We start from the raw sequence: 13557 nt of genomic DNA, 5'->3' as shown, positions 1-13557 counted from the left end.
TGGCAAATCAATTCTGGGAGACGCAAAAACGCAAAAGATTTCCAGAGTAAAAAAAAATATCTTGTCCGGCGTTTTCTACCCGATCTTCATATGATAACATCGTACTCCTTTAACCACCATGTTCTAACACTGTGATTAGACCGATTAGACCCAACAATATGTATGTAAACACTGTCCAGTCATAATAACATAGAATTTCAACTGAAAACCGAATGACGTTGTCATACACAGGTTCTTATGTTCACCGTTTGACTGCCCACGCATCAATCTAGCAAAATTGAACGAACAGTAGCAATTCCATTTTAATTATAACGAAATAAAGTGGAGACTACCCATTATGGTATAATAATAGCTTACGTACGATTTTCTAATAGCATCCACTCCACCTACTCGTGCACTTATTATACACAACGACGACTGTTTTTTACCGCTTCACATGCAATTTACCATGTGAAAACATGTGATGCACACTACAGAACAGACGCGATAAGCATTTATGGTATAACGTAGATGAAATATAAGATCAAACACACGGTGTAATTGCATGGACTGGCCAGAATGGACATGTACATTAAGTTTTTATTTTCTAATTCAGACGCGCTCCTATATATACTGTCCCAGCTAAAATGTACTCTAAAATGATTATGAGAGCTGTACACATAAAGGGAATGGCTCTATGTGTAATCTAATACGTTCATTTTGCTGAAACGAAAATTTATCGACGCCTTTAATTTAGCATTTGACTTTGTTATTATTGTCATCAGTAGTCGAGTCATTAAGAAAATGGCTCTTTAGGGGAAGGGGAAGCTATTACATTTCGATGCATTAATAAAGTCACGAAATCACCTTGGCAACATCTTGTTTGTGTCGCTTTAAAGTAATGTAACACAAGATGCCTACGAGATAAAGTTGGAGTGGAGAGGGGTGGTGTGTCCTACACAAAATGGTGATCATTTACTGTTCTGTAATTTATTTCAAACAGTGTGATTGAGACGAGAGGAAATATTGAGGTGAATGTACGCTCAGCAAGGTTTCCTTCTGAATAAAAATGTCCATCGTACTAAAGACCAGTAAAATATCTTTGAACATTTGGAAGGATACTGATTTTAGCTATTTTTATCTGTTTAGCAGCATCATGGCTTCAATTCTTAAATTTTGATTTTTTTTTTGAAATTTCTTAAAGGGAATTCACGAAGCTGAAATAAGCAGAAATATACGCTGTATATTCTGTATATCTCGTATATTTCTGTATATCTCGCTTATTTTGACAACTGTCAACAGAAAAATAATTCAATTTCAACTCGATGGATTTTGCTCAAACAAACTACCATTGCTTAGCGCGCGATCTCAGGAACCTGGGAACGTAATTAGTTTTTCAATCGGTTTAATATTTACCGAGCGATAAGACTTTGAAATCATGATGTGATCAGTATCAAAAAAAAAACTTTTCCAAAGTCTTATCGCTCGGTAAATATTAAACCGATTGAAAAACTAATTACGTTTCCAGGTTCCTGAGATCGCGCGCTACGCAATGGCAGTTTGTTTGAGCAAAATCCGTCGAGTTGAAATTGAATTATTTTTCTGTTGACAGTTGTCAAAATAAGCGAGATATACAGAAATATACGAGATATACAAGATATACGGAATATACAGCGTATATTTCTGCTTATTTCAGCTTCGTGAATTCCCTTTTAATTTTGAGAAAGTTAGAAATTCTAAGAATTTTCAAGAATAATTTCTTAAATTTTTTGAAATAACTATTTAAGAAATCTTAAAAAATTTATGTAAAATTCCCAAATTCTTAAAAACTCCTAAACATTCATTCTTAAGAATTTCTGAAAAAAATCCGATTACAGTGAACGACATCTCAAATGTCTCACTGTCATTTTTTTCAGAGAATGTCATTGTGAATTTGCAATGACACAATAAAATTCTCAGAAAAATTTGACAGTGAGACATTTGAGATGTCGTTCACTGTAATGAGCCATGATTGGGACTCTTGACTTTGCTACTTGTAATCCAAGTTAGATACGGTGAGGCGACATAGATAGAAGATAATGTCCAAGGTTCTGAAAGAACAGGTTAACACACCCACGAAGTCGGGTGACACACACATTTTGACAAATAGACACATTTTGTTGAACAGACTCATTACAGATTGTTTGAAAGTTTTTATCAAGTTGACATTTCAAACAATCTGTAATGAGTCTGTTCCATAAAAAGCATCGATTTGTCAAAATTTGTGTGTCACCGCCTTCATGATCAACTCAGATGTGTCTTAACCTGTTCTTTCAGAACCTTGATAATATCGTTCAGGAAAAGATAATTTCGTTTGAAATTTTGTTTTTTAAAAACAATAATTCTGGGCGACAATATCGTTCAGATTATTTTAAAAAGCGAAAATGCTATTCGTGCGAGTAGACACTTTATAATACTTTGGCTATTCGCACATTGCACGAATAACCAAGAAGAGACTATTCGCACACCGTAAGGTAAAACACATGAATCCAAATATTATTTTAAGACCAGTATTCGTTCAGAAACTGAAAATATATGCAGAAATAATGGAATAAATGGAGAGATGATGATATAAATGACCAGAAGATGATCGTGTCAGAAAAATAACGTAATGGTAGCTTTCAAAACCCAATATTATTAATGTATTTCTCCAGCCTTTATATCAGAATATTATTTAGATAAAATAGTCAGCCTATATGAACCCTTCATGAATCGTATGGTTGAGGTGTTTCTTTTTTTCCTACTTCGTCCTTCTACAGATTGTATGAGGGTGGAGTTTGGTCTCATACAACTAAATTAAACTTTCTGCAAACTGTTAATGAAGGATTTTGGCTTGTTCCTACTGAATTCATCCTTCTACAAACTGTGTAAAGAAGGAGTTTGGTATGATACTTTTACAATTTGTATTAGGACGGTGGCTCCTTGATCAACTGAATGATGAAGGTGTTCGTTTTTTTACGGAATTTATCCTTTGACGAAATGCGCCACATTCAGTCATTTTGTTCGACCTTGACAAAAGGCTACTCCCTCAGAATAGTGAGAAAAGTGTAATGTTGAACCTTACCAATTAAATGTCAATTTTTGGCCTACACATTCTTAATATCGATTTTCAACCGTGAAGCCATCATGATGGCAAGGTTTTGGCCAAATGTAGAAAAATATAGATTATGCTGCCTTCTATATTTTGCCAATATGCCATCATGGCTTCACGGTTAAAAAATCGATTTTAAGAATGTTACGGCAAAAAATTGACATTTAAGTGGTAAGGTTCTGCGAAGTGTTAAATATTACTTTAAGAAAGTCAGTTACAGAACATTGAAAGGAAAATAACTTTGATTCGGACAAAAAGCTTAATTTTCCAAAAATTTCTAAAATGAAATAATTTTGATTCGGATGAAAGGTTTAAGAATCCGAAAAATTCTTAAAAGAAAATTGCTCTCACTCTGATTCGAATGAAAAGTTCAATTTTAAGAACGCTCACCCATTGGCAATTTTCTAGCCTACATTTGTGCTCAAAAATATTCATTTTTTTATGATTTCTCTGAACCAAAATCTTTTTTTTGAAAAAGTAAAACCATTAAAGCATGCAAAAATACTTTTAAGGGAAAAATTGGTGTGTGAATGATAACTTATTCCACTTGGAGAAACCTTTGCAAATGTGTAAATTTATGTGTTTTGCAAAGGTTTCTCCAAGTGGGTTAAGTTATCGAACACAAACCAATTTTTCCCTTAAAAGTAACACATTTTTGAATGTTTCAATGGTTTTACTTTTTCAAAAAAGGATTTTGGTTCATAGAAATCATCAAAAAATGAATATTTTTCGCACAAATGTAGGCTAGAAAATTGCCAAGGGGTGAGCGCTCTTAATATCGGTAATGCCCACGACGTTTTGTGCATCTATATCGTCCAGACAATATATTAAAGCTTTACATTTTAGACGATAATGCTCAAAACAAACGAGGCATTGAAAACGTGTTTTGGTCCTATTTTTCATGACGAAATTTTCGAAACTGTCAAATGAAGTTAGAACTTTTTCTATTCAAAATCGCGACTGCTGCATCTGTCAATGAAAACTAGGACCAAAACACGTTTTCAATGCCTCGTTTGTTTTGAGCATAATTCACACAGGACGAGTAAAAATTTTTCGAATTATAATGTCGTTTTTTGAACGATAACACCGTTCTTTAGGCATACGAGTTTTATAGTCATACACGCCCGTGGTATTGGTAAAACCGTATCAATAAACACGTATGAGACAGTGAGGTTGTTTAAGCTGAAAAACAACTGAAGGAAATCGCGTCACAAACTTGGTTAAGGTATTGGGCTCCTATTCCCATTCGTCCTCTTTTTTCATCTATTTCTTCTTCTTTGCAAACATTCTAAGAACATCACTTTTTTGATGAAAAGGTCCTCTTTGTCCTCTTTTTTTTAAGACCTTCTTCTTACTTAAGTAAATATGCTGCTCATACCCACAGAGTGCTGCTCATACCCACAGAGTGAAAAATTTTCGCGGCGCGGCGTTAGCCAATGATCTACTCTGAAATACAAGTAATTTTTTATCTCAGAAATTTTCGCACGCTCCGCTCGCCTTCTTCATCACCATCATCAATCTTTTCAAAAAATTCTTTTATCCATGAACGTAACAGTTACAAGAAATAAAATGTTGTATACAGTTGTTTCAGATACCAAGTCATATTTTTAATAAATTTTGTTGAGGCAAAAAGAAGTCCGAATCGAGTAATATTCGGTGAATATAATGACGATTTCAGTGCATATTGTACAACGGATTTTTGAATTCTTTACTTTGGTGTTGGTGTTAATTCCACAATAACTGCACAAAGTGCATGTACACTCGTTGTAATTCCTCGTTAAAAATTCACTTTTCGACCTCTTTTTTGAATTTGAAAGCGTCCTCTTTTTCGACGACGAAATGTCCTCTTCCTCAAAATTGATCCCAGGTTAACCGATTACATGCACAGGGACGAAATCGTGAGAAAATTCAAAAATTCCTCCACTTTCGTCCCTGAAGCATGGGAAACACTTTCATGTTGACATTGTCGCATACATTTTATTTAGCGAAAGAATTAGTTTCTCCGATGTGGAAACAAGTGTAATCACGTATGTCTTCCGGCTAATATGACTTGACCGTTCCTAACCTTTTGCTTTCATCGCACGTACACACCTTTCTCGTGTAATGGGCTATGTTCAAATTTATCATTTCTGTTAAAATTTGATTTCATTTTGTGTTGCCGGACGTAAAACATTTATATTTTCCGAGCGACTCATTGAAGTTTATTAAAACCGAAAATTAAGCAAATTTGTGTAAGTAAGCGAAAACATTTATTTGTTAAATACAACACACAATGACCTGTTACATTCGGTTTCTATTTTCGTCGTTCCCACCAGCCCATCATGCCCATTTATAAATTCCGCTCCGATTTTAAATTGTTCAACATTATTACCTCGAGGTACGTAATATCCTGTCAGGTCATTGACTACAAAATGTTACAATTCATGTCCGGTGGAGCGAAAATATGTTTCGTGATTTACTTTTCATTCAACCGTTTTTCGGGGTATACCGTCCCACGCACGCTACAGAGAATTTGTGCGATTTGAAGCCAAAGAAATACGACGAAAGCCAACGGCAAAGGGAAAAAAATTCTCATTTATAATTCAGACAGTCAGTCTCGTCCATTCAAATGTAAAGATTGTGGAATATTATAGCGAAGAAAGGAAAAACGAATATTTTCGCTTTTATATCTTGGAATATCAGACTGATAAGTTACAGTGCGTGAAAAAAGCTATCTCTCGAAGGAACGAAACAAAAAAATGTTTTCTCTTAAATCAAACAAAAGACCCGGTCTTTTCTTCGAAAAAAGAATTTTGATTAAGTTTATTACACAGGCAACGGGTAACGTACAACAATGCAAGCACCGTCTACATAATAATACCCGAAAAAAACCCGTACCTGTATCCTTTGGTGATTTTGCTTTATGTTCGTGATCCGCTTTATATCAAATTAAAATTCATAAGGTCACGGTTACACGATTTCTTTGCATTAAACAAAAGGGGGAAGAATGGGCGAAAAGGGGATAACATTTTTGAGTTATAACAAAAAAATTCCAAAGCCTGTCTGAGACAACTTCCAATTTCCAAAACCAAATTTCAAAACCAAAATTTATGTTCGCCTGAATTCAACTGGAAATTTCACTTGGTTTATATAACCCCAATTTCGTATGCATACGATTGTTGTCAACGCATAAATTCAAATTTTTTTTATTTTCGTTTCGTTTCGACAGTGTGGCTTTAAATGGCAGCCACAATGTTTGTTCACCGGATTTCTCTTTTTTCATCAAAATTTATTTATTCGGGAGGGAACTGGGTAAAAAGTTATTAGAAAATCGATGATTGGAAATGCTCGGAACGCCTTTTCAACATAAACGATCTCCACCTTCCAGATTTCGCATTATGTGAATGATTTAGTGAAAGCTGCTATCTTGACGGTATAATGCTAAACAGACGAATCGATTTTTATGAAAGGAAAAACTTATTTTCTTCACATTGACTTCCACGTCGAGAAAATTGTAGTTTCTATTTGACGTCATGCTTTTCGTTTTAAAAAAAATTCAATTTTCAATTTTTATCGTTCCCAATTTGCAACGTACCATGTGCAGTCAGATGCATCTCTAATATTAATCAAGAAACCAATAAGATACACGAACAATTTTACGTTGCTGTGTTCGCCAATTTTGCTGCGTTTTCTATAGTAATACGATTTGTGGCACAGACTGAACATTGGATAACGTTGCATAAATTGTCGATCTCAGCAATGCAAAATTGCTCGTGTGTTTTCAGCTTTACCATCGAGACAATTTTCAGGATGACAGTTAGACTTAACAATGACAAACGAATGCAACTTTTATCGAGCAGACTGCTAAAAAACATTCCCTTCTGAGTGAGTCCACATACACACTCTCTTTGGCAGCCAAAGTTTGGCTTGAGTGACAAATTTAAAACTGTAAAAAACCTTAAAACACGAAACACACTTCACTCCGTCTTCTCACCGTTTACGCTACAACAATGGAAAGAGAGAGAAGTTGTGGTGCCAATCGGAATACAATCGAAAGCGCAGTATAATTTTTCACCTAAGGAAATAACAAGAATAGACCGGCTGAAGCCTGGTGAGGTCTTTTTCATTTTTTTTCAATTTCTGTTTACTACTAGCTTGGTACTCATTCAAGTACCACTTTGGTATTCAACTACCAAATTTTGGAATTATGAATAGGCAAGCAAGCCGATTAATTTCATCAGTCGGTGTGCAGCTCTCAAACAGTAAACATATCTACAACATCCGTATTAGTAAACTACCATGTTGGTAGTCAACTACCACTTTGGTAGTCAACTACCACTTTGGTAGTCAGTCAACTACCACTTTGGTAGTCAGTCAACTACCACTTTGGTAGTCAGTCAACTACCACTTTGGTAGTCAACTACCACTTTGGTAGTCAGTCAACTACCACTTTGGTAGTCAGTCAACTACCACTTTGGTAGTCAGTCAACTACCACTTTGGTAGTCAGTCAACTACCACTTTGGTAGTCAGTCAACTACCACTTTGGTAGTCAGTCAACTACCACTTTGGTAGTCAGTCAACTACCACTTTGGTAGTCAGTCAACTACCACTTTGGTAGTCAGTCAACTACCACTTTGGTAGTCAGTCAACTACCACTTTGGTAGTCAGTCAACTACCACTTTGGTAGTCAGTCAACTACCACTTTGGTAGTCAGTCAACTACCACTTTGGTAGTCAGTCAACTACCACTTTGGTAGTCAGTCAACTACCACTTTGGTAGTCAGTCAACTACCACTTTGGTAGTCAGTCAACTACCACTTTGGTAGTCAGTCAACTACCACTTTGGTAGTCAGTCAACTACCACTTTGGTAGTCAGTCAACTACCACTTTGGTAGTCAGTCAACTACCACTTTGGTAGTCAGTCAACTACCACTTTGGTAGTCAGTCAACTACCACTTTGGTAGTCAGTCAACTACCACGATCAAACTACCACTTTGGTATCAGTCAACTACCACTTTGGTAGTCAGTCACTACCACTTTGGTAGTCAGTCAACTACCACTTTGGTAGTCAGTCAACTACCACTTTGGTAGTCAGTCAACTACCACTTTGGTAGTCAGTCAACTACCACTTTGGTAGTCAACTACCAAATACTCGATTTATAAATAGACCAGCAGGCCGAATAATTTCGTCAGTCGGTGTGCGTCTCTCGAGTAAGAAACATCTTTGCTGCTATATAGTTTGGGGGTCTAACTACCAACAACTACCAAATTGCAATGTCTGCTATGAGCGATTGGTTACCAGATAACAAATAATAATTGATTTGCCTGGTGTTGGTTTGCTCATAGTAGCATTGCAATTTACCACCGAGGTAGTCAACTACCAAATATTTGAGTTATAAAAAGGCAAGCAGGCCGAATAATTTCGTCAGTCGGTGTGCGTCTCTCGAGTAAGAAACATCTTTGCTGCTAAATATTTTGGGGGTCCAACTACCAACAACTACCAAACTTTCAAATTGCAATGTCTGCTATGAGCGATTGGTTACCAGATAACAAATAATAATTGATTTGCCTGGTGTTGGTTTGTTCATAGTAGCATTGCAATTTTAACTTTTATCAATCACATTTTATTTGTGACACAGACGGACGGACGGACGGACGGACGGACGGACGGACGGACGGACAGACGGACAGACGGACGGGCGGACGGACGGACGGACAGACGGACGGACGGACGGACGGACGGACGGACAGACGGACGGACGGACGGACGGACAGATGAAGTGCCCACAATAGGTCTTTTTTTCCTATGGAAAAAAGACCTAAAAATTGTTCTCATTCTGAGGCTGTAAACACAAGAGAAATTTTTGCGTTGAAGGTATTGTCAATTATGCTTCATTTTCCATTGTTTAGCCGATTGAAAGGTTTTGTGAATGTAGTAAGTACCCAGGGACTTCCTTTTTTATACAAAAATGGAAGAGAAGAACATCTATAGCACTTTTTTAGTTTGTGCCAAAGTGAAAGAGTCCTCCCATCGTTCCTCATTCGCAAAACTTAATCTTTGATTAAATTTAGCAAAGAGGCAATCAAGCAGAATAAGACAGCTCATATGAGTGGGAAATTTGCGGCCAGAGCGGAGCGAGGTCCGCAATTCACACGAGTCGCATTTTATTTATGATTTATAAGAAAATTGAGAAGGAGAAGGAGTCAAAAATCAATTGATCTTACCACATTTACTCCAAAGAATTTTTTGTCAAATTTTGTTACAATTAGCTTGAGTTATCGATATATTGATGTGCTAAATTTGACAATGTTTTAGGAATACAGCATATGTAAAAAATAAGTTGGAATCAAATGTAGACTTTTGTACTAGTGATGCTTCGGAAGTTTCACAATTAAATTGATCAAAAATATATTTAAAAAAAATTGACAGTGAAGATCCCAAAAGGTGGGATCTGATCCACCCAAAAGGTGGGATCTAGTTTTCATTAAAAATAAAAATCCTGATCATGGTTTGATCATTGGCACGCATTGGTATCTATTCTTTTATCTAGCATGTTCAAAAATTTAGCGAAATAATAAAACAGAAAATGTTTATGTTTCAGAGGTCCATATATTTGAATCGATAAAATATTTTTGACAATGAGCGCATGTTTTCAATATAACTGAGGATATGCAATTGTTGGTGCATTTAAAAGTGCTGGCTTAACGACTGATATAGCTGGTTGAGGATATGCAATTGATACTGATCTATAAGCGGGCTGAATGTAATTTGACTGTGCAACAACAGCTGGTTGTGATATAACTGCTGCTGGAGCTCCATAATCTGGTTGTGCGTACGATTTAAGAATTGGTTGAATATAACTTGACTGTGCCACAAAAGCTGGTTTGGATACAAATGTTGCTGGAGCTGCATACGCTGGCTGTGCTACATACGATTTAAGTGTTGGTTGGGAAACAATTGATTTCAATGCTGGCTGCACAATCGCTCCCTTCAATGGTTCTCGAACAACAACGGCATTAAATCCATTTATTGAATCAGCAGAGTAGTCAACAGTACCTGTCATCACGAATTTATTGAATAATTTTGAATTGAAGTCGGTAGACAATTTTGACTTACGTTTGAATCCATCAGCATCGATTAACGAGTATTGGCCTTGAACATTATCTCCCGATCGGGTTTCCTTTTGATTTTTGACATCACCAGTGTAGCTGTCTTGAACGTTGTATGAGAAAGAATATTGTGGATTTGGATCGTACGCTTCCAATTGTTTCGTCAAAATTGGTTGATCCAGACGCTGAAGAATTGGAGATTGCACAACTGCAGTTGGCAACAACCCAGCATTAACCGCAGCAATAAGAGAAACAAGCGTTATAAACTGAAATTTCAATATTGAAAGTTATCAAACAAATGAAATTTTAATGAAAACAAATTTTTTACTTTAAATGCCATGTCTTCTGTTGTTTAGTTTCTGGCGTAAAAAGATTTTTATTTCCTTAGTACGTTGTCCTGTCGAGCACCGTGAACTGAATGATAATTCGATGCCAAAAATGTAACTATTTATACAGAAATTTCTGATCAGCCCAGTACAAGACGATAATGTTTGAATTGAACTGAAATCTACAGAAAAGCTCAAGGTAATCGATCGTACCGGTAGAAAAGCTGTGCTGTGAAAAACTGATGCAATAAAGAAATAACTTGGTATCATATGATGAACACAGAAGTGTTTTAGTTGAACGATATGAACGAAATAATGGAAACGATCAGTTTGAATACTTTTACTTTGTATTTAGATTGTGCATAATATACATGAATTACGCGTGCAATATGGAGTATTTTTGCAAAATTTCTGTTTTTATATTTTCAATCAATGAAGATTATTAATCTAAAAGAAAAATTGTTCTACGATTTATGAACTTTAACATCATATTATTCATTTAAAATTAATGTCGTTGACTTTATTCACTTTTACATTTTTTATACATCAATCAATAATGCATTTGAGAATGTAGGATCATCCAATTTGTTTTGCCACAGATATTTTTTTGAGGCATCTCCGGATCTGGCAGAAGTTCTCACAGAGCACAAAATACGCTGGTACCGTAAGAATTGCCTATCGATGCCTATCGATGTCAATGAATACCTAATATCCTAAAATTTACGTAACATTTAAGAACGTACTCAAATCATATGAAATTAGTCGACAGTTAAAGTTGGTTTTATTTATAAAAAAATATTTTACTGGTCATACGGCGTCATAGCAATTTCCATCAGAAGGAAATCAGTAGGAGGAGATATTTCTAATATGAGAAATTAACTTCTCCGTCGAAGTCCCGATGATCTCGTATTTTGTGCGGCACAAAATACGAGATGACCATGACCATGACATTCTTTACCAATGGGGCAAATGATGCAAATGATGCAAATGGATATCTTGTGTGAAATTTGCCAGGTCGGTAAACACACAAGAAATACCATTTGAATCATTTGCCCCATTGTAAAGTAAGGTATTTCATTCAAAAACTATAGTTTTGGCTCCGTGAAGTAAAGTTAACTTTACCTCATGTTTTGAATAAAATATTTTTTATGAAAAAACCAACTTTAACTGTCGACTAATATCATATGATTTGAGTACGTGATTATTGTTACGTAATTTTAGAATATTTGGTATTTCTTTGAGAAACTGGTATCGATAGACAATTCTTCCGGTACCAGCGTATTTTTTGCTCTGTGCGAATTTTTTCCAAGCATCTCCGGCACTTTCTTTTTTAATATCAAGTGCGAGTCAATATACTCCTAAAGATAGTGATAATATGCATGTTTGCCTACAGTGCTGCAACGCATAAAACGTGTTTCAGAAAGTAATTTGATAAAAACTGTCTTTGATTAACAAAAATTGAATGTGACTTGAAATAGGTACGGATAGCTCAAGGGATAGAGCCTGTACCGGAATTTTTCATTTCACATTTCAAATAAACATTACAATCGACGTTAAATTCGGTCTACTTTACAGCTAAGTTCGTCCGAATAACACAAAATTATCCAAACTGATCCTTTTATTATAACGTTCGTATCGTTGTTCAACTAAAACACTTCTGTGTTCACATGATACCATGCATTTCAATATTGCATCAGATTTTCATAGTACTATACAGCTTTTCTGCCTGTACGATCGATTACCTTGAGCATTTTTTTTCACGGTAGATGCAGCGAACGGACAATGGTCGTGCATATATGTGCAATGTATAGTGGGTTTCAGTTGAATTTTGTATAAATAGTTAAAATTTTGGCATCGAATTATCATTCAGTTCACGGTGCTCGAAAGGACAACGTACTAAGGAAATAAAATCTTTTTACACAGAAACTAAACAACAGAAGACATGGCATTTAAAGTAAAAAATTTGTTTTCATTAAAATTTCATTTGTTTGATAACTTTCAATATTGAAATTTCAGTTTATAACACTTGTTTCTCTTATTGCTGTGGTTAATGCTGGTTATTGCCAACTGCAGTTGTCCAATCTCCAATTCTTCAGCGTCTGGATCAACCAATTTTGACGAAACAACTGGATGAGTACGATCCAAATCCACAATATTCTTTCTCATACAACGTTCAAGACAGCTATACTGGTGATGTCAAAAATCAACAGGAAACCCGATCGGAGATAATGTTCAAGGTCAATACTCGCTAATCGATGCTGATGGATTCAAACGTAAGTCAAATCTGTGAAAGCTAGTCTGCGGTTTTGAATTCAAAAGATTGTTCTATCAATTGGTGATGACAGGTACTGTTGACTACACTGCTGATTCAATAAATGATTTAATGCCGTTGTTGTTCGAGAACCATTGAAGGGAGCGATTGTGCAGCCAGCATTGAAATCAATTGTTTCCCAACCAATTCTTAAATCGTATGTAGCACAGCCAGCGTATGCAGCTCCAGCAACATTTGTATCCAAACCAGCTTTTGTGGCACAGTCAAGTTATATTCAACCAATTCTTAAATCGTACGCACAACCAGCTTATGGAGCTCCAGCAGCAGTTATATCACAACCAGCTGTTGTTGCACAGTCAAATTACATTCAGCCTGCTTACAGATCAGTATCAATTGCATATCCTCAACCAGCTATATCAGTCGTTAAGCCAGCACTTTTAAATGCACCAACAATTGCATATCCTCAGTTATATTGAAAACATACGCTCATTGTCAAAAATATTTTATCGATTTAAATATATGGACCTCTGAAACATAAACATTTTCTGTTTTATCAACGCACTTCAAGTAAAAGAGATCATGGTCGACAACTGCCAAATAGAGTACTTTTTGTATGAAATGGTTTTTAACAGTGTTTTACAGTTATATGACACACTGTCAAGTTTCAGTACCCCATTTAGAGTATCACTCATGCTTGAAGTGCGTTGGTTTTATTGATAGGATAATATTGCGAATTTATTGAAAATATTCAAGAAGAATGT

The 13557-nt window shown here is 35.7% G+C and overlaps 1 protein-coding gene and 1 pseudogene across 1 annotated transcript; one reads left to right on the top strand and one right to left on the bottom strand.

The window, feature by feature from the left end:
• Nucleotides 1–9684: 9684 nt before the first annotated feature.
• Nucleotides 9685–10577, bottom strand: LOC119078201 (cuticle protein-like). The gene is made up of 3 exons (XM_037185666.1): nucleotides 10527–10577; nucleotides 10206–10464; nucleotides 9685–10145 (listed from the first exon to the last, which is right to left on the bottom strand). Exons 1-3 carry the CDS (start codon nucleotides 10536–10538, stop codon nucleotides 9742–9744), a joined length of 675 nt encoding a protein of 224 aa, XP_037041561.1. The 5' UTR covers nucleotides 10539–10577; the 3' UTR covers nucleotides 9685–9741.
• A 1844-nt stretch (nucleotides 10578–12421) lies between these two features.
• LOC119078203 lies at nucleotides 12422–13335 on the top strand (annotated as a pseudogene).
• Nucleotides 13336–13557: the final 222 nt, after the last annotated feature.

Source organism: Bradysia coprophila, unplaced genomic scaffold (genome assembly GCF_014529535.1).
Source record: "Bradysia coprophila strain Holo2 unplaced genomic scaffold, BU_Bcop_v1 contig_244, whole genome shotgun sequence".
Classification (NCBI taxonomy): Eukaryota; Metazoa; Arthropoda; class Insecta; order Diptera; family Sciaridae; genus Bradysia; species Bradysia coprophila.
This window is presented reverse-complemented; position numbering and strand designations above follow the sequence as displayed.

What these genes read in the sequence shown, in the direction of transcription:
- LOC119078201 (XM_037185666.1), bottom strand. An exon ending in CGATGCTGATGGATTCAAAC is followed by an intron (nt 10,146 to 10,205) that starts GTAAGTCAAAAT and finishes TCGTGATGACAG; the next exon opens with GTACTGTTGACTACTCTGCT.